Source organism: Neltuma alba, unplaced genomic scaffold, assembly GCF_004799145.2.
Source record: "Neltuma alba isolate B1F8T4 unplaced genomic scaffold, ASM479914v2 tig00013592_pilon, whole genome shotgun sequence".
Lineage (NCBI taxonomy): Eukaryota > Viridiplantae > Streptophyta > Magnoliopsida > Fabales > Fabaceae > Neltuma > Neltuma alba.
In genome coordinates, this window is record NW_021637789.1 from 48,784 (window position 1) to 69,440 (window position 20,657).

General features: G+C 34.5%; 2 protein-coding genes and 1 long non-coding RNA gene across 7 annotated transcripts; 1 reads left to right on the forward strand and 2 right to left on the reverse strand.

Annotated features, from left to right (window-relative positions):
• Positions 1 to 3,059: 3,059 nt before the first annotated feature.
• On the reverse strand, positions 3,060 to 12,921 carry LOC114738452 (protein BUD31 homolog 1). Of its 2 annotated transcripts, XM_028926513.1 has the most exons (5): positions 12,910 to 12,921; positions 5,361 to 5,562; positions 4,011 to 4,112; positions 3,730 to 3,917; positions 3,060 to 3,390 (listed from the first exon to the last, which is right to left on the reverse strand). In XM_028926513.1, the coding sequence occupies exons 3-5, from the start codon at positions 4,102 to 4,104 to the stop codon at positions 3,235 to 3,237; spliced, it is 438 nt and encodes a 145-aa protein (XP_028782346.1). In that variant the 5' UTR covers positions 4,105 to 4,112; positions 5,361 to 5,562; positions 12,910 to 12,921; the 3' UTR covers positions 3,060 to 3,234. The 2 variants fall into 2 exon arrangements, with proteins under 2 accessions (XP_028782346.1, XP_028782345.1); XM_028926512.1 differs by lacking the exons at positions 5,361 to 5,562; positions 12,910 to 12,921 and adding an exon at positions 4,369 to 4,573.
• On the forward strand, positions 7,690 to 8,507 carry LOC114738453 (uncharacterized). The gene is made up of 2 exons (XR_003739531.1): positions 7,690 to 7,801; positions 8,314 to 8,507. It is a non-coding gene; the product is annotated as an uncharacterized LOC114738453 (long non-coding RNA).
• On the reverse strand, positions 9,471 to 20,376 carry LOC114738451 (BTB/POZ domain-containing protein FBL11). Of its 4 annotated transcripts, none has more exons than XM_028926508.1 (19): positions 19,869 to 20,376; positions 19,636 to 19,686; positions 19,224 to 19,344; positions 18,516 to 18,657; positions 18,365 to 18,414; positions 17,629 to 17,717; positions 17,444 to 17,549; positions 16,591 to 16,627; positions 16,333 to 16,484; positions 15,138 to 15,696; positions 14,748 to 15,053; positions 14,185 to 14,330; positions 13,273 to 13,620; positions 12,119 to 12,362; positions 11,901 to 11,959; positions 10,945 to 11,025; positions 10,176 to 10,220; positions 9,893 to 9,961; positions 9,471 to 9,815 (listed from the first exon to the last, which is right to left on the reverse strand). In XM_028926508.1, exons 1-19 carry the CDS (start codon positions 20,039 to 20,041, stop codon positions 9,594 to 9,596), a joined length of 3,000 nt encoding a protein of 999 aa, XP_028782341.1. In that variant the 5' UTR covers positions 20,042 to 20,376; the 3' UTR covers positions 9,471 to 9,593. The 4 variants fall into 4 exon arrangements, with proteins under 4 accessions (XP_028782341.1, XP_028782342.1, XP_028782343.1 ...); XM_028926509.1 differs by having other exon boundaries at positions 14,748 to 15,029; positions 19,869 to 20,374; XM_028926510.1 differs by having other exon boundaries at positions 11,901 to 11,956; positions 14,748 to 15,029; positions 19,869 to 20,373.
• Positions 20,377 to 20,657: the final 281 nt, after the last annotated feature.

Genomic DNA, 20,657 nt, shown 5'->3' on the forward strand with positions numbered 1-20,657 from the left:
AAAACAAACAACACTTACAAGTCGAATAACGAACACAAAATTTAAAACTTGAGAAGCAGCAAGTGAGAGGGAAGCGTACATCGAGAGAATGTGTCCTTCCGGAGAGAGAAGGAGAGTGAGATAGTCCTTTGATCGCCATGAAAACGGGACCGCGATGACTTGAACAATGAAGGAACGACGGGGAGACGTAATCCTGGCAAAGTATAAACCATTTTCCGGGGTTATGATTCAAGAAGATGAAGACGAAGGGTTAAAAAGAAGGAAGGAGGACCGCTGTGGAGTTGGGATTCTAATGGGGGAGAGTGAAAACTGTTGAGCTGAACCAGCCGAGATACTCGTGATCCCTGGTTATTATTGTTACCTTTTGTCCGGAAGAATATAGAAAGCAAACTGCAAACAAATATCACCGAAAAATATGTACTACTATATTATAGTGTATATATAGAGAGGGGGGGGGGGGGGGGAGGATCGAGAGAGAGAGATGTTGCGCGGGGGAGGCGGCGGTTCCCGCAGAGGAAACAACGTTTCGGAATGCTACGTGTGAAGCAAGGAAAGAGGAGCTAAGGAGAGAAGGGGAGAGACGGTCAATTGTTTAGAACCAACAGTCAAATATGAAAATCATAGTCATTAAATCAGTGCTTATCCCAATAATAAATCATCAATCATCAATCATCAATCATCAATTAACTGATTCAAATGCGAAATTACTGACTAGCTGATGTTGATGATACACTGCGAACCCAATATATGCCCTTAGGCTCAATCAATCATCAATACGCTAGCGGAAAAATATCATTCGTTTTTTTTTATGGAAAAAATATTATAAAATTTATTAAATTGGGTTGGCAAAATTTTTTTAAAATTTAATACATTGCGTAAATTAACATGCAAAAAGCCGTCTGGTTTAATTTAAATTCTGGCAATTATTACTGAATTCTATTGCACACGAAATTTTTGACTGTAAATAAGATATTTAAGTTTATAGACCACTCTTATCAATTTACAGCTAAATTCTCATGTTTACAACACACTTTTTAGTAAGATTTGTGTAATTGTGTAATTTACAACTCATTTTTGAGTAAGGTAGAGGTTAAAACCTACTTATAGAAAAAAAAAAATTAGAAGTTAACAGGCTCTGCATTTCTTAAGGCCGGTTATATCTTTTTCCATAGCATCTTAAATCGCGGTATCCTGGCGGGCTCCAATATGTGCTCCGAAAAACCCCGCTGCGCGAGCACATTATTTCATTATTTTGTGTGGGGAAAAAAGGGGGAAAATATTTATTCCTTTTACATTGTATAATTAAATTTTCAATTCCGGTATAATCATTATATAATTTTTTAATGATTTTATATGCATTGTATTCTGATTAAAAAACTGATAATAAATAATACAATAATTATGAACTTATAATGCATATGACTAAACTGAAGAATGTAAAACAAATCGGATTTCCTCTTTCGAATCCAACCATAAAAGAAACTATAAAGTGCGATACAAGTCGGACGCTTGTTTTAAAAAAAGTGTAATTGAAGAACAAGAAGTAGCCCCCCGGAAGTTGTATTTCTAAGTCAACACAAGAGTCAAGAAAGGCTTTAAGGGCTAGTAATGCAAAAGTCAAAACAGGCTAGTAGAACATGACCCGGAATAAAAATAGGGTTAAGATATAATTTTAACTCTGATCTATTCTTTAGTATAATTTTGTCCTTAATCTTTTTATTAGTGTAATTTTGACCATAATTTTTTTGTACACAAAATTACACATAAAACATAAGATCAGAAACCCAAATTATACAACTGAAAAGCTAGGGACAAAATTGTACATAAAAAATAAAATTAAGGTCAAAATAATGATTAAAAACTGATAATAAATAATACAATAATTATGAACTTATAATGCATATGACTAAACTGAAGAATGTAAAACAAATCGGATTTCCTCTTTCGAATCCAACCATAAAAGAAACTATAAAGTGCGATACAAGTCGGACGCTTGTTAAAAAAAAGTGTAATTGAAGAACAAGAAGTAGCCCCCCGGAAGTTGTATTTCTAAGTCAACACAAGAGTCAAAGAAAGGCTTTAAGGGCTAGTAATGCAACAGTCAAAACAGGCTGTAGAACATGACCCGGAATAAAAATAGGGTTTAAGATATAATTTTAACTCTGATCTATTCTTTAGTATAATTTTGTCCTTAATCTTTTTATTAGTGTAATTTTGACCATAATTTTTTTGTACACAAAATTACACATAAAACATAAGATCAGAAACAAAATTATACAACTGAAAAGCTAGGGACAAAATTGTACATAAAAAATAAAATTAAGGTCAAAATAACACTTTAACCCATAAAAATACGCCATAAACGAAGCTTCCCCACCCCCCCCCCCCCCCAAAAAAAGGGAAGTTTGCTGCTTTTCTCTAATCATGCGCATACGATGCTACATTTTTCTTATTAATATCATTTGATCTTTTATTTTAAAAAAATTCAATCCCCTTCAGGAGATTACATTTTTGCATGATTTGCAAATTAATTGATGAAATCTAACGTACCCCCTCTGGTGTTTTTAAACAGTTTTTTTATTGATAAGCAACGCATTGACATGGACCAAATACAACTCCTCCGTTTCAGTTCAAGAGAAATCGGACATGCTTAATTACAAAATCAAGAAAAATATTTTGAAAATAAACGACATTGTGCACATATCACTTTTACCCACATAATATTCTCATATAGACTTAGGGTATGTTTGGATTGACGTTGGACAAAATTGACTTCAAGCTCAACTAACTTTTGTAATTGAAATTAGAGTAAAAGTCAATCAAGGTATGTTTGGATAGATGTTTTTAAAAAGTCAGTTAAAAAAATTAAAAGTTGTTTGAATGGTTAATAAAAAAGTTAATTTAGTTGTAAAATAACTGAAAAGAACATAAACTTTATTAAATAGTAGTGTTCGAAATTTAAGTTTTTAATGTAATAATAGTTTAAAAAATACATAATTATTATGATAAAATATAAATAGTTTATTTGTGAAATTATAAAATAAAAAATACTTGTTATGAAGAAAAACTGCTTAGCTAGTTATCACAAATTATCCTTACAGAGTTCACAATACAACAACCTTGAAAACAAGGCTAATTTGGATTGCAAGGAACGCACATTTCAGCAATGCAGGCAAACTAATCATGAGAAATGTCTACTCGCATCTGATACCAGAGACCAGATTCAATCGCCCCTCAGTCCCCACTTGCACAGCCCCTACAACCACAATGAACACACTCTATGACCTTTTCCTCCCTCAGTTGCTTGGGTACTCGGCAAACACAAGTGGTGGCAAAGTTGTGATCCCGTGGTTGCATGCACCTAAGGCAACACAAACGTTCATAGCCAGGCTGCAATTTCAAACAAGCAAGCAGAGGGTTTAGTTAGTCAAAACCAGGAAAAATTAACAAATGCGAACGGCGAATATATATAGAAACAAACTAATTTTTTACATAAAGGGAAGCACAAAAATCCCCTGCATCTCTAGAAGCCCTATATTTCAGGGTTTGTGTAACTGTAAGAAATAATATATTTAATCATAGTAAATGAGTTTGAAACTCTCATTTTCTCATATATATTGCCCATAATCAGAGTTTTCTTCACAACTTTTAAATGCATATTATAGAGCACCATGCACAATAGATATTTCTTTATGGCAAAAAAAAAATTGTAGAATTTACGAGAAGCACCTTCTTCCATTTTGCAATCAGGTTGCGGTCAGCATATCCCTGATCTAAACAAAATTCATACAATTCCTTTGAAATTTCCTTCCTCCGGTGGTAGAGGTCAAATATGTAGCGACTCTTCTGATGTGCAATCTTAAATATAGGCCATAATGTCTCACATTTTCTTTTACCATCATGTGTATCATTCTCCGCTGCCACAGAAATAAACATTATAAAACAGTTCGAAGAGTTCACAATAAACATAATAAAATTTGTAAAGCATGTAAAAGATATAAGATAGTTACCTTCCCTCATTTTTGCTTGAAGTTCACGAAGGGTAGGCTCAATTAATTCCCAGCCCTCTGGATACTTAATGCGATTTGTCTTTACTTTTGGCATTTTCCTATCTGTCAAGTGAAACATGACATTGGAAGATCAATTGCCATATCCCCGACCAAACAACGTGTAACTTAATACGTAAACAATATCAGAAAGCTATCCAATCAGTAGTTCAGATAAAAACTATAAAATATAAAGGTGATAAGATAATCAATCATCAAACAAATAGCTTACAGCATTGCACAAGAGAAAGACTATTCCATTACTGCTACAAGTCAAACACAAGTTTGCTAAGTAAAAAATATTAAATGTTAAAATTTTCACCTTTGTTTGCTTGCCACTTCATTTAGTTTGAGATGTAGTTCGTTTCATTATGCATTAACATCGGCTTCTACAGGGCAGGTCCTCTAATAAGTGCTCTATGGGACTGCAGTGTTTTATGGCACAGTTCTTAGGGCGATTACCCAGACTTTTTTCCTCTATAAAATTCCAACTTTGAAACAAATGTCACATACAAGAGGCTACGCTGCCTCCCATTCCATGTTCATTGAAATTCTGCTAGATATGACCCTAAACTTTTCAGCAACTAGTTGGATGCTGCTCACAACGACATCCAAGAGGAAAGAAAACAAAAGACCAATTACTTCAAAACAGACCGTTTATTTTTAAATAGGTCAATGTGATCGCATAAGCTATCCAAATAAAGAATTAACCACCAATAGTTTAATGCATGGCACACTTCCCGAACGAAGGGAACCCAACGCAAGACCGAATGATAATTCTCATGACAATAAACAAACTACCATAATCACAAATCTTCTTCAGGAAAGAGGTAGCTTGAGAATTGAGAGATGAAAAACATTACATCTTGACATGTTATCATGCGACTCCTAACATATTCCATCACCGAACTACTCAAAATGGGATTTTGATTAAAGAATAATAGGAAGCAAGGGTTGATATCAAGTAGCCAAGACTAAATAAGGAAGCAAGTCCACAGCTATTGAAACTCACCGTGTTATTCTATCTGATATTTTTAACTTTCAATTAACTTCAATTGTGTTACTGGGGTTTGAAAAATAATCACGCTTCAGTGAAAAGAAACTCCAGTTTCAAGAAGGATTGCAGCTTATACTGATATCAAACATTATCAGCAAGCAATATAAAATATAGTGCATAATCTATTGCGCTAACTTTAATCGGATTTCAAAGGAATGATTCCTTAGGAAAGAAGAATGGCAATCAGATTTCAGATCCCAACTATTCCACATTCTATTCGAATGAAAGGAGAGGGGGCGGGGGAAGAAGTTGGGTACCTGAATCGAAGAACAATTAAGAAACTCTTCTACTGTAGGTTGTCGGCGGTCGACTGTATTCCAGCCAGGGTTCAGGTACAAAATGGCAACGCGGACAGGGCTGAGGTTGACAGCGCCCCGGCTGAAATCCTTTCTCAAGGAGGACGAGCCGAGACGTCAGAAATGACTATATGCGTGAAAACAGAGGACAAAGAATGGAATCCTTGTGCCTGTTTGATAGAGGATTAGATACGCATTATCACCGGATTTTATAAACCTCACGGAATCAGCCACGCGATTGTTCCAGATTTATTATGTAATTTTTCATATTTTACATTTTTTTTATGATGAAATAGATGCTGGCAGAAAAAAAAAACAAAAAGAAAAATCGCAAAACTATCTTGAAAATAGGTAAATTGTAAATAGGAACCTATTGCGGGGTTTTGACACCAATTAACAAGTAACGCGGACAGGGCTGAGGTTGACAGCGCCGCGGCTGAAATCCTCTCAAGGAGGACGAGCCGAGACGTCAGAAAATGACTATATGCGTGAAAACAGAGGACAAAGAATGGAATCCTTGTGCCTGTTTGATAGGGGATTAGATACGCATTATCACCGGATTTTATAAACCTCACGGAATCAGCCACGCGATTGTTCCAGATTTATTATGTAATTTTTCATATTTTACATTTTTTTATGATGAAATAGATGCTGGCAGAAAAAAAAAACAAAAAGAAAAATCGCAAAACTATCTTGAAAATAGGTAAATTGTAAATAGGAACCTATTGCGGGGTTTTGACACCAATTAACAAGTTAATAACAATAATTTTTGTATGTAATTTTTTAATTTTTAAGGTTTTTTTTGTGATTTTCAAAAAAATAAAAAATTAAATAACTAATTTATGAATATTAAAAAAATTAGTTAAGTTGATTATATGTCACTAATCTCTATAAAACTATTATTTTCAATAATGTACATTGTATTATTAGAATTTAGAATTATCTGGGCTTGCAATCAATTGGAACATTTGTAGAAAGACGAGAGATAGAACATATTGACTTCTCATATTTAAGATCAAGAATAAGATTCTTAAAGTATCCACAAAGAAACACCCAATATTTAAAAGTTTTGTTTGCTTATATGTCTTGAAAGTTTTATTTTGTAACATTTCTATTATGAACCGTTTGTCATAGTTAAAAAATAAACTTTTAGGACATACTCCTTCACGAATACTTTCCTGGGCATTTAAACACATTATCCCTCTAAGACCAAATTCAACATGTAATTACCTCTTATATTAAGAATTAAAGATAGTAACGGAAAATAAAAATTATTTTTTAACTATTAAAATGTTAAAAAATAACCATAGTTAAAGTTAAATGTAAAAGTAAAATAAAATATAACCAAAAATTTGGTCTGTTCAAATTTAATTTACACTAAGCCAAATGTACTGCGATCGCCTTGCCATATGCTGCAGAAAAATCAGGCCCTAAACAGCAGGCATGCAACTATATAATGGAGATGTTATATGATTATTATACATGTATAGCCATGCGTGTATGTATCTGTATGTATCATATAATACTTTTTCATTTCAAATTATCTTCACAAATCAAACCGCAATTCTCAATATTATTTAAGTTTATACTTATTTTTTAAAATATCTTTATTGATTACACAGATTAAAGAAGTTTTCATCCAAGAGTAATCATAATCAAAAGAGTACCTTAAAACATTCAACTCATATTATTAAAAATAACTAATTACATTTTCTTAATATACTTTAATTAATTAATTTTTATATTAAGAATCAGAAGTAATATTAAAAAAAGCATTTGGGATGCCTCAAAAATACTTTTAAAAAATATTTTTAGACAAGTCAAGACAACTCTTTTTCCAACTCTGTAAAACCACTTATAACATCATATTTTAGTTTTTACCTAAATATTTCCTAAGTATAAGACAGTTTGGGCATGAAAAATGGGCTGGAATGGAAAGGTGTTTCAACATGTTAACCCTAGTCCGCGAAGCTATAGTACTTCATCACTCGAATAATTGTGACTCTCAGGACTCATTTAGAATAGTTTACAAGGGAGTGTTTGGGTGATAACCCAAACCATGGTTTAAGAAAAAATCACCCAAACACCCTTAAAAAAAACCAAAACCATGGTTTTGGAAAAAGCAAAATTTTTGCTTTTGGAAAAAAAAAGAAAGAGTGTAAGAGCCTATAAGATATGTATCTTGTTGTTTTTTTTATAAATATATTTAATCTTATATCTTATAAATATATATACATATTAATTATTATTAATTATATTATCTTATGTATTATTAATTATGTTATGAAAAATGGGCTGGAATGGAAAGGTGTTTCAACATGTTAACCCTAGTCCGCGAAGCTATAGTACTTCATCACTCGAATAATTGTGACTCTCAGGACTCATTTAGAATAGTTTAAAAAGTGCTTCTAGTCATAACTATCCAAATATTCTCACTTTTAGAATCACTTTTTTACAAAATCTATTCTTAAAAAATCTATTCCCCAAAACTATTCTCCAGAAGCTATTCTCCAAACCATAATTTGGTTATATCCAAACACCCCCTAAGTAGTGTTTTTTTTATAAGTGATTTTGAAAGCTATGGCACCAAACAGGCTCTCAAACATCACTTTATAAGCACCTATAAGCTATAATGCTTCTAGCTGCGCGTACACAAAGGAGTATGACCCGAACATCACTCCCCTGTCCACCAAATGAGCTTCATCTAAATATATTTTTTATGTAATTACATATTAACTTATGCCTTTTTTAGTAATTTCTTATGTTGCTTCTAGTCATAACTATCCAAATATTCTCACTTCTCAGAATCACTTTTTTACAAAATCTATTCTTCAAAAAATCTATTCTCCCCAGATTTCCTCTCCAGAAGCTATTCTCCAAACCATAATTTGGTTATATCCAAACACCCCCTAAGTAGTGTTTATAAGTGATTTTGAAAGCTATGGCACCAAACAGGCTCTCAAACATCACTTTATAAGCACCTATAAGCTATAATGCTTCTAGCTGCGCGTACACAAAGGAGTATGACCCGAACATCACTCCCCTGTCCACCAAGAGCTTTGCATCTCGGGAAATGAGCGCAACTTCTGATGGTGCTTCTAGCTACGGGTTTCCGACGAGCGATGCTACTTGTCTTTCTTGCTTCTTTCCGTTGGCCTTTAGCTTTCTTGTTCAGACGCTGTTCTTCCTTCGTTTCTTGGGGTTCTTTTGCTTTTGTTGGTCTGATTTCCTAGAAATGAAAACCAAAAAACGAGTCATAGCGCAAAAAGGGAGAAAATAAGAAACAGATATACGAGAGAGAAAAAATTATAACATAGTTATATTTTAAAATAATTTTTATGATTTTTTTTAAATTTGCTAGTTAAATTTTTAATAACACGACTGCAGAAGTTCTAGCTCATGGAAGAACATCATTTTATATATTACTCCCTCCGTTCCTTATTATAAGAGACATTTGATACTTATGGCATGTTCCTATATATAAGAGACACTTACAAGTTGTCTCTACTTTTTTGTGTTGATTTACTATTTTACCCATATTTATTATCTCCAACTCACACTCTCTCTCCCTCTCACTTTTCTTTCTTTTAATAATTTAATTGTTCTCTCTCATGCTCTCTCTCCTTATTAATGAGGGTATTTTTGAAAAAAAATTATACTTTTTACACATTAATTGTTCTTAACTAATTTTAACTGTTTTTTTTATCAACGTACTTTAGTTATTTATCTCTTATAATAAGGAACGGAGGGAGTAATCATTAATTTCATCTAAATATAATATATGTTAATAATTTAATAATTTCATCTAAAATTCAAGTTAATAACTAACTTTTATCAATCATTTTTATTTTGAAACAAATAAAAATAATTAGCTAAAATACTTATAAAGTATCAACTTTAACTTGGATGTCAATTTTAATGCTCAAAAGTGAGAGAACAATCTCTTTATTTCCCGAGACCAAGCACATGGGTTGAAGATGCCCTTTAAGGGAGTGTTTGGGCAGAAACAAAACTATAATTTTAAAAGTGTTTTTACGGTATACAGAATAAATATGTAGAGAAGTTTATTTTGATTTGCAGAAAAATATTTTTGAAAAGCACTTTTACACTCATCCAAACACCCCCTCAGTTGACACCCGGTGTTTCCCACCAAAATGTTCGAAATGAAGTTCCTGGGGGGTTATAGATTTAACTTTAAAGCCTTTCCTTCACAACTGCTCTAGTGAGGTCTCTGCTGTTCCATACAAACACCAGCGTCTCCACGTGCACAGACCTGCTACACGCTCCCCGGGAGGGAGCTGGGAGATTAAATGCACATCTTTGGTACTTGCATCTTGCTATCTTCAAGCTACTCAAGAAGTATCTGTCCGCATGGGTCTGGGGCATTTCACGATGGATTTCAGATAGATCTAAAATCTAACTATCATCAAATGACATGACAACCCAAGAACCGGTAAAACTACAAATTTGGTAGATAATGCTCGATGACTTACTTTTGGAATGTCAAAATCGCCTTTGCTTGCATCGCATATATCCAGAGACAACATTCGAAGCATTGGAAGCTGATAGTTGATATAGAAGACAGTATAAGTTCTTATCATTTTACAAAACCATAGATGAATATTCATACATGCAGAATAAGAAAAGTAAATGAAAATGCATTTGATTTCCCAAGACACCCCGATACATACCAAACCTCTATTTATATCAGTAATTCTATACCTAACTAATAATCCTCTTAAATGACTGAAATAACCACGTGACAGTATATCATACCTTGGAAGCAGCATAAAAAATGAAGTTTTCCTGCAGCCCAGGTCCCTGAATCATGTTTGTTAGTAAAAACTCCCAAGAATTAACTTAGCATGAACGTGCATGTACATATATATCAATCATTAATGACGAGGTTTAGTGCATGTGAGACATGAATTAAGGAGGATCTAGGCAATACAGAAAAAAGCTGATGGATTAACAAATCATAAAGCTTCAAACATATGGCATAATAATTATCAGTCTCCTTCATTTACTCATCAGAAATACAGAATCAAGTTCATGGATTATCATCCCATGAAATGTTTGGGGCTTTGATATGGAAATACAATCCATGAATATGGATGGGGCCTTAATTAGTATAATAACATGATACTTTATAACAGGGTTAAGAATCTCAGACCTCTTGCTCTTGGAAACATAAATAGACATCGAGGAGAATAGTAATTAAACCAGCTTTTTTTTTTTTGGCCAACAGTAATTAAAGCAGCCGACACTATTTGTGGTCACGCGCTTCAAACAGTAATGCTAATGCTTAGAATTTAGAGTCACAGCAATAAAATGCTCAAATCATAGAGCTCCTAATGTGACGAGTTCTCACACTGACCAAATTTAAAACTGAATTCCAGACCAAACAGAAATTAATCATGAAGATGGCAGCAAACCAACAAAATTTCAACTGGAAAACTTGTGGTATTCGAATCGTTAAGATGGATTGGACACAAAAGTACATGCAACACGAAAGAAACTATACAGAAAAGGTAAGAATGCTCACATTATGACGCAGCTGGAGATCTTCTATGGCTTTGCAGTCAAAAAGAGAAGAGATCCCGTTTGCTGTTATTCCTCCACATTCCTAAACAATAGGGGTCAACAATATTAAAAATTCTATGAACTAAAGGATAGTGAATGCAACATTTTAAATATTATGCATTTGATAAATTAATAAAACGTTATAAAGGAATATGAAATGCCATTAATCAATCACAGTATTGTTCTGAAGTCCCGTAAATAGTGAGCGAGTTAGTGACCAGTTTCTCTGCCTCCACAATGGACCTCACATCTTTCCATCCAAAAATCCACACAGCGTTTTCCCTCAAATTTCTCTAGTATAGCCAGAAGATAAATACAAGTGCAGCTGCTCTTGAAATACAGCTGCCTTGATGAAACTCTAGACTGACAGAGAAGATCATCATTTTAAACAACATATTATCTCTAGTCCTTAATATAAAAGCTAGTTTGATATTTAATTTGGTATTAAACACAAGATCCCAATCAACTTTGTCTCTTATATTTATCCATTTTTTCCCAAGGTAGTTCTTATAGTAGTTGCACATGTTAAATGTCTCATTAAATAGTAGTTCTAGCTAATACATATGATTAGCAAAGATATTTTAGAAAAGACAAACCTACTTATTAAAATAACTAACTTAACAAATTTTCTTAATCTTACTCAAATTAGTCAACTAGCTCTTACATTAAGGATCGCATAATATTTCAAGCTCTAATAAATTGTGAATCATGCAGATTGTGCTTGATTTGAGGGAAACCTGAGCAGTTTGCATACATATTACAAAATAGAAGTCCATTGTTAAGACTATTCTCACCAGGGGTTTTAACTTTTAGCCTTTTGTCCAAAAAGGGGAGGGGAAAAAAAATTATTTTCAATATGTTAAAGCACAATGTACAAAAATTCTTGTTAGCTCATGGGTAAAAAGGAAATTATCAAACCTCTAAATGGATTGAAATGAGGCCTGGCCATCCGCGTGAAATTATACGTTGAGAATCTGCTAAAAGGAGTAATGTAAAGCAAACACGCAAGTTTATCATTAGTTGCTTGAAATTTGCAGTGGTTAACAACTGTACTGCAGACCCCTTCGAACTGAACATGGATTCACATCAAACAGAACCACATCCAGGAAATGTAGTGACAAGTAATAAATACTAACCTGAGTTAAGAAGAGGACATCCTAATAAAGAAAGTTCAACCAAATTTCTGCAGTTTTGGGTAAGGACGTCCAAATCATCATTGGTCATCCAAGGGGTTACTCTTTTAAGCCTCAACTTTCTAAGATTTCGCGTGAAGAATTTGAAGCTTGATATGGACAAATCACCAAAACAATAGCACAGAGCTAACTCTTGCAGGTTTGTCAAGGACGTGGCTATGTTCACCAGAACACTATCAGATATTACCTGTTCAGAATCAAAAAACAACAAACCATCAATGAGAATTTTGAGATAGTCGTAAAATGTGAGAATCCAGGATAGCTACAGAACAGTTAGAACACAGAGACAGATGACAAATCAAACAACGTAAAATTTATTGAATCCAGATATGTGCTTATAAGGAATTGGAAAGATAGGACTTTAGCAGTTGATCAGATCAATTCATGGAAGAAGTCTTCGCTCGTCTGATTGAAGGAGAGGAACAATGATGAAACTAAATGGATTGTAGCTGAGGCATTGCACTAGGTGAAGCTTTATTGTGAAACAAAAAAATAAGCATTCCTAGCTAATGGCATGCAAATCTCCGTATACCATTTCAATTAGATTAAATAAATAATAGAGATAGTTTGATGGCTCGTAAGAATATCTGAGTAGGTAGAAACAGTAACAGCACTATATTATTCATTCTTCTATGAATTGCCCTCCTGGCCGGGATAATTATGCTATGGCTTCTCCTTAACTTGTTGACAGATGATTTGGTCTATAGAGCTTCTCTGTAGAGTGCCAAAAGCACCATTCTTTTTCAGATATGTTGCTTGAACACGTTAACATTGCTACTGCTCCTAAGGGGAAAAATGCTCATCCATTTGGTACAAAAAACTCAGACTCATAACTTTCCGGGATCACATGTACTGCTCTTTAGCTACAGATATGAATTTAAAAAAAAAAAAAAAAAATCCTGGGCCTTCCTCGACTAGCTTAAACTTTTGGGATGAAATGGTAACTGCAATGCCATCAAAGCCTTCATGAATTGGTAAAGAAGTCGATTCTTGAACTTCACCAAATTGTATCACAATTTCATCAATTGCAGCATTTTTTTTCGCTCTTTTTATTGAGGAAGCAAGAATCTGAAATCCAAAGGAAGGATAATGAATACCTGAAACTGAAATATGATTGTTTCCAGCAAGGGACAAATTGCCGGTAGTTTTTTCAATGCATCTTCACCAAGCATTCCACCCAAACCTACATTGATTCTCTGTAACATCATCAATGCAGGTTCCATAGCTTTCAAGGAGAGTGATGAAAAACCCCATCCAAATTCAACTTCTTCCAATCTGCACATCTTTCCTAGCTTGGTGCACAGTTCTTCATGCAAACAAGAGAAGATAGATTCTCTTTCCTCAGTACAACTTTCCTCTTGAAATAAATTACTACAGCCTCTAACTTTTAGACACTTTAAATTTGGGTTTCCACAAATAATACGAGCTAATGCAGCTCCAGAAATCTACAATGAGAAAAATGGATTAAACTAAGGGAAACGTACAATTATCAAAGACAGGACAATACGAATAGAAGTACTAGATAGTTGGGGTCTACAGAGTTGGAATGCGCCAAAATATCTCTGGATAATGGCCAAATTTTATTGGTTAATTAAGCATGTTAATTGTTTATCATTCAGTACTAAGTCAATCAGTAAATCAGACAGAAGACATTAACTTAAGAGGCCATGAAATTCAACAATGTGCCACCCAACTTAATCTTCTATTGAAGGCTTAGCTTGTAATTTCACCAGTTAACAAAATTATCAATTAGCCAGTAACGACCTCCAGATCACAGCACATTGATACTTATCCAATTGAAGGAGACATGGAAATCTTAATCGTTATGTGCCAAGTCAAAATTAGCAAACTAACAGTTATATTTCAGAATTCAAGCAGCATTCCACACCTCCTTCGCCAACTAAATATTGGAGTTTCAGTTTCCACAAAATAATTAGCAATTCTGTAAGTCTGTATAACTATGGAGAGATACACCAAACATGCTAGCAGTCAAGACTCTGATGACAGACCCTGGTATCCGAAACATCAAGTATCTCCAAGGAAGAACCTGGGAAGTTATTAAGTGCTTGATCAACCATGTCTGTCCCTCTCAAGCATAGATCCCTCAGCAGTTGCATTTGAGACATAAGCTTAAGTAGAGACAACTTATTTATACCTACAAAATAAATCACACGTTTCTCTACATAGTTCTTTATGTTGATAATAACTCGAAATGGATTATACAATCCAAACTAAATTTATAAATTGTGCCATACAAGCTATCAAAAATCATAAAGCATCATTGGTCCTCTGTAATGTTCAAATAATTGTAGCAACAGTACTTTTGTCCCTAGAGTTTGAGGAATGTTTCACTTTTGTCTCAAATGTATTTCATTTTCAATTTCATCCTTCATTTATCTAAAACGTATCAATGCGTTCCTAATGGCTAACTCTGATGTGAAAGGAAATACTTCCAAACATGGTAATTTATAAAAATCTACTTCCTTTTCTCTGCTTTGGGTGTTGCGGGCATTTTTCTCTCCAAATATTTAGTTTTACTTATAATGTATGCAATAATAGAATTACAACTTACCTCGGCAGCCCCCCATATGCAGGGTTTGAAGGTTAGATGCTACAGAACTCAAATGCTTATCTCTAAAATGTTGAGAGGAAAAGCTGCCACAATCAGAAATAGCCGAGGAAAGAGCTTGAACTGAATTTTCCCCAAAAGAAGTATCGCAAACCACAATTGAGCTAAGTTTTATACATTTGCCTATGAGATCTGATATGCCAGTGTCTGTGACTGAAACGCATCCTTTAATATTCAGGTGATGCAGTGAAAGACAAATTTTGGAGATGTACTGGAGATCTGAATCTGGCACAGACAAGTAAAGAGCACCTGATTGGTTATTAATGAAAATAAAGATATGACACTGCTGCAAAATCATTTACGTAAAATATGTTCATGATATAAGCAGCTCACCATAGATATCAGTTCTTCCTTCCAAGATGAGCTTAGTAATTTTGGACAGTGGTGGTCCAGATTCATAAAATGAGAAGGCATCCACTGCATTATACGTCACACTAGAAGCCCTCTCTGATACCAGTGATGTCACTGAAAGACTTGATGATAAAATTGAAACTAATGCTGGCATTAGTGGAGTAATATCAACAGTCAAGTCAATTTCACATACCTGCGGGCACTTCAGCACTAATTTAAGAAAAGTGGTTGTTCTGATGTTCAAAAGATAAGCAGCTCTCAATGTTCTTAAAGAAGAAAAGGACTTGCAAAAGCATTCAATGGCATCTTCCATTAGCAATCTTTGACACTTCGAGATATCTACCTCCTGAACTCCTTCAAAGGACAAAGTCGGCAACATTATTTGTGGGAGTGCACGTTTGTCTCCTATGGGGTGTTCAAAGTTATTGTAAAGCAGTTCAATAATATTTCTTGATCTGAGATCCATTGGAGGTGATAGAGGGAGCAGTGACAGAAGTAGAATTGCGTGTGTTATCTGGGGGCAACCTGAAAGGTTCACTCTCTGCATGCAAAGAAAAGTTTCCATCGCTTAATCACAATAAAATTCCTAATATATGATATCTAACTCATTGCAGAGAACCAAGACAAATTGAATCAGACTTGGACACATATATGAAATGAAGAGCATGAATTACAAATACTGAACTAAAACACTAAAAGAAACTAATAACAGGTTTTCTGCACTTTTTGTAAAATAGTTATTATGAAGAGTTCAAATGCCGAAGGCATGGAAGTGGAGCAGCTAAACTCTGCCCAACGCAGACCAAATTGCCTTCACATGTAAGAGTCTGCATATAACTTATACGAATGAAGAACTTATCAGCTAAGTTTTTCAAGAATCTCTTGACAAGTTTCAACAAGGCATCAAGCTTGCCTACAAAAACCACTAGAGTAAGTGTCCAAGTAACTACCCTCAATGACCATTGTCTCATTAAGTATCAACATTGAATAAAGGCTTGCATGTATAATTATGCAACACTTATTCTCAACTACTATTTGGCAATCTTCAAGATCCACAATATTGCTTGCTTCACCCCTTCCCCATCCATACAAAAGAAAGCACCAAAAGTTGGAATTAAACAATCGATCATTAGTAAAGCCAAATTCATATTCAGTGGCTTCCATGTATTCAAAGTACCTTGGAATATTCTGTCAGTCGAATCCTGAGATGCTCCAAGTCATCATATCCTAAACGATTTTGCGAACCTATGGGTGGAATATTTAATTGTCTGAAAATTGAATCAAGGCTTTCTTCAGCAAGCTGTCTAAAAAATGAAGAGTTTCTTTTCCCTGATCAACAAATATAGCAAATTACTTTCCATTATCAAGAAATTTCAACATTAAGTTTAACAAGAAATTACAGTGCCACGGGAAATATCTGAAAAATAGAGCATACCTGCTGCAAACCACAAAGGCAAAAGGCCAACACGAATCTGTTCAGAACCCAAGAAAACAGGTTATTTAAGAAGAATGACAGTGACATAGAGTAAAAATGTTATAAGTAACAAAGTCAATAGTAAGATTGATCGCATATTAAACTAAAATTATATTATGTGTGTGATCAAAGAAGAAAAACTCTCTTTACATACTTATGAAATTTTTTACTAAATTTTTTATCAATTTCTCATACGGTTACCTCACACCAATCTTCCCTGATTGACATAGCACTTTACAAACTTCCTTCTAATTTAAAAGCCACACAACAGTGGGATAGAGCAACCAAGTTCAATGACAGATAATTATATTCCATAAGATTATTTTGAAAAATGTGCAATTATTGTCATTAATTCTCATGTAAGCTTCCAGGAGAGAAGGCAGTGGTGTATAAAATCTAAAACACATCAACATTGAAGTGTTTTACTCAAAAAGGAAAAAAAGAAAAAAAAAAACTATAGGATAATTCAATCAGATACACAACATGGTATGATCAAGTTGAACCCTATGTAAGGAGTTTTACTATCCATGAATGTAGAGCATTATATATTGAGAAGTGTGAAAGTTCCCTTCTACATTCAACCACACATGCCAAGAAACTGCATAGTACATCAAAGTTTTGCAGCACACAAGTGCATAAACTACATGTACTTCATGACATTAAGGTTTCATTTATTACTTATTAGCATAAACCAGTTGTTTAGCAGTGGCAAAATCATTTTTCAGCTCGACTTTTGTTTATATAATAGAGTCATTTCAGCTTGCATTAATAATTTTTCCCACTAGACACAAAATAAAGAGGCATAAATCCTTACTTTTTTCAACATTCTGTAACAGTTGTATTCCTTTCTGCCCAAGGTCTCCATATTTTTGGAGTTACATTCAAGCCAGCGTAAAAGCGCATCAGACAGATGCATTTCACTGTAAAGTTGTTACAGTATCAGATTTGTAAATAACATAGAATTGAATCAAATTATTCCAAGAATAGCGGCAAGTCAACCTGTCAACAGTCAGGTGAGGGTGCTCTATAGAAGACAACAACATATTATACGGAATATTTTCAAATAACGTGCTATGTATTGCCCACATCTGCAAAGTGAAAAACCAGATATAATCAATTTTACCATTTAATAATAAAACAGATACAAAAACACATGATTCACATTATCTACAGAGCATTCTTAAACCCCTTTTAAAAGTAGCTAACACTATTCTGCCAACGGAACTATAGAAGCAAACGAATAATCAAATCCTACTGATCTTGCCAAGCTCAAAAGTGTAAGCATTTCATGCTTCCCCTATTTTACTAATGTTTTCTTTCGTAATCAGGTAGGAAGAAGGTAATAACAAGATTAACAGGAAACCACATTTTAACCTTTTGAAGTAAGAGAATGTCATAAAAAAATGTCCAGAACAAGTTCTTGCACAAATCATTTCAATCCAGCCTTCCAGGGTGTTAAGAACCCCCGACTTTCACCAAAACCACTAGAGATCTAATTCCACAAGTACCCCCCATTGTTAGACATAGGAGAAACAAATGGAGTAAAGTTTCTCAGCTGAATTTAGAAAAAAGGAATTGTGAATTTCCTCATTTAAGTTGGTCTAGACTCTAAAGTGACATAGGATTAAGAATAATAGAAAATCTTCTGACCGTCTAGAAATACATTATCAAAGAGTAATGTAAAATAACAAGGTGGATGTGCAGGCTATACAGAGAATAGGAGCCAAGAACATACAAAATTTCTAGCCAGATAGCTTGTGCATAATTCCATCATAAAATCACTTTCTGCAAATGCAACGCATTAAAAAATTCATCTGTTAGAGTGAATTCCATAATGTTAAAGTCAAACAAGAATACTTCTGATAAACACCAAAATAGCATGTTACCATGCTCCAAACCAAACTTCCAAATCAGAATTATGTCCTCCATTTGCATTTGTACTGGTTGAGATCCTTTGGATGAGGACACATCAGAAAGCCATATTTTGCACTTTGACAGAAGTGAATCCACACCAAAATAAAGTGCACCCTAAGATGTACAAGACAAAGATCAGAAGCTGCCTGCACAACAATGTATGAGATTTAAAATATATATATATATATATTTCAAAGGGTGTAATTCTAGGAGAAACCATATAACCATTAGATATTGGGCAAAATAAAATAATCAGTCAATAAAAAAAAAGGTGATTCTTCTCAGACCAAAAAATGAATAAATAAATAAAGGTAATTCTTCACTGTATAAAGTCATGGATTGATGTTCAATTGAAAGGATAACCCTATTGAAGAATTTAATGCGCCATGATAAATGACATCATATCCTAATTATGTTTATGCCAATTGCCAAATATAATCAATCTTCCATAAAAACAAATGAAAAGGTGCTCTACTAGTATAGTTCAGGAATTGGTTTTTTGCATACTTGCTTTTTGCTCTTCATCTCCATGTAATGGAAGGACAATTACATTTTACAGATTTGAAGTCAGCACAGACTCAAACATAATAAACAAGTTTATAGTCCCAGATTACCCCATGAATATGACAGTTTCTTTGGAGCCAATGAAATTAGACAGGTAAAACCATTTTACAATCTACCTCATAAAGAGAGAGGAAATTATCCGATGTAATCTCCAACGGGAAGCCATACAGATACTTCAGAATGTCCAAAAATGATAGCACATTCCATTCGACAATGGTAGAGCCCAGGCATGATTCACTACAGAAGTCATAGGAAGCGTGTTATCAAGCCAGGAATTGTACAGATCTTCAAATTCAAATAAAAGCTGCTAACTCGTTCATCAAAAGAAAAAAGGCAAAATCAAAAAGGGAGGAACTAAATTAAAAAAAAAAAAAAAGCAGTAAATTAGCCAACAAAACAACAGCAACAAGCCTTTAAAGCATTAGATCAACATGTAAGCAGACTTTAGATTGAAGTGATGATATTCCCACCCAATGGGACTTCTAGCATTCTTTCCGCTCAAAAGTAACTATTCAGTTTTACTTTTACCTGAAGCTCCCACGGAAGAGGCCCCGGAAATAGGAACATTGCTGAATGAGCCTGTCGCAAAAAGAGAAAATAATTTCACAGTGATTACACTTGAGCTAGAAGCAAATAAATTCCCACTCCACAACGGAATCTAACAACCACTAACACAGAAGGGAGACAAAGAACTCGGGTCCTGTTATTACTCACGTTTTCGCGAGAGTAATACGGAAGTTATAGGCAATTGAGTAACTCACCTACTCCGGAGTGCCCGAATTTTGAGCGTTGGAAAACGGAGAATAGTCTGAAGATCCCAGTTGAGAATATCTGTGGTAGATACAAGAATTTCTTCCTCCTCGGTCTCCGTTTCAATTGAATCGGGGTTTTTGAAAACCAGTATAACATGCTCATCATCTGAGCTTGACTCCATGAACTATGCCGGTTGAGCTGATGAACAGAGAGAACTGCGTGTCGTGTATGGCAAAATGGCAGAATGCGTTGCTCAGTGGTTATACTATGGGGTGCACAGCACTCAAATGAGCCAATAAATTTCAAGACCTTGAAAAGGAAGGAAAAATGCGCACAAGTGGAAGTGGCGGGTAGCTCAATGCTGTCGCGCGTTGCTGCTGATAACGGGATGCATATAGCGTGACTAGCAGGCTCAACGGAGAACCGTGGATTAGGGGTCCCAGGGAACGTCCAGCGCCCCGCAGCAGCTCTTAGCCAGAACTGTCCTGCTGTTTATGTTTCCGTCTCCAGAGGCGGCGACGATAGCATGCTAAAATTCATAAGCACGTGCTTAGAAGGTCTGCTCCCCCTCTGGCCAAAAAAAACAAAAGCAGTCTGTTACGGTGTTACCCCTTCTGCATTTGAAAGATGACGAATGAACACTTCTTTTTTTAAAATCCGTTTTAAATTCTGTGATTGATGTAGTATTAACAAAGCTAAGGGTTGAGTCTGGCCATATTAGTCCAGCTAGAACTTTGTTTGAACATTATTAATTATCAGAAACACCCGATCTTAGCCGAGCCAAATGTTGGATTTGA

Excerpts from the sequence above, each read along its gene's own strand:
- LOC114738452 (XM_028926512.1), bottom strand. The coding sequence starts at position 4,390 with ATGAAGTGGCAAGCAAACAAAG. Across the intron at positions 4,113-4,368 it reads GAAGTGGCAAGCAAACAAAG|ATAGGAAAATGCCAAAAGTA; the intron begins GTGAAAATTTTA and ends TTCACTTGACAG. Across the intron at positions 3,391-3,729 it reads TGATTGCAAAATGGAAGAAG|CCTGGCTATGAACGTTTGTG; the intron begins GTGCTTCTCGTA and ends TTGAAATTGCAG.
- LOC114738451 (XM_028926508.1), bottom strand. The coding sequence starts at position 20,041 with ATGGAGTCAAGCTCAGATGATGAGCATGTTATACTGGTTTTCAAAAAC. Across the intron at positions 15,697-16,332 it reads GACTGACAGAATATTCCAAG|AGAGTGAACCTTTCAGGTTG; the intron begins GTACTTTGAATA and ends CTTTGCATGCAG. Across the intron at positions 11,026-11,900 it reads TCATTTCAATCCATTTAGAG|GAATGTGGAGGAATAACAGC; the intron begins GTTTGATAATTT and ends CCTATTGTTTAG.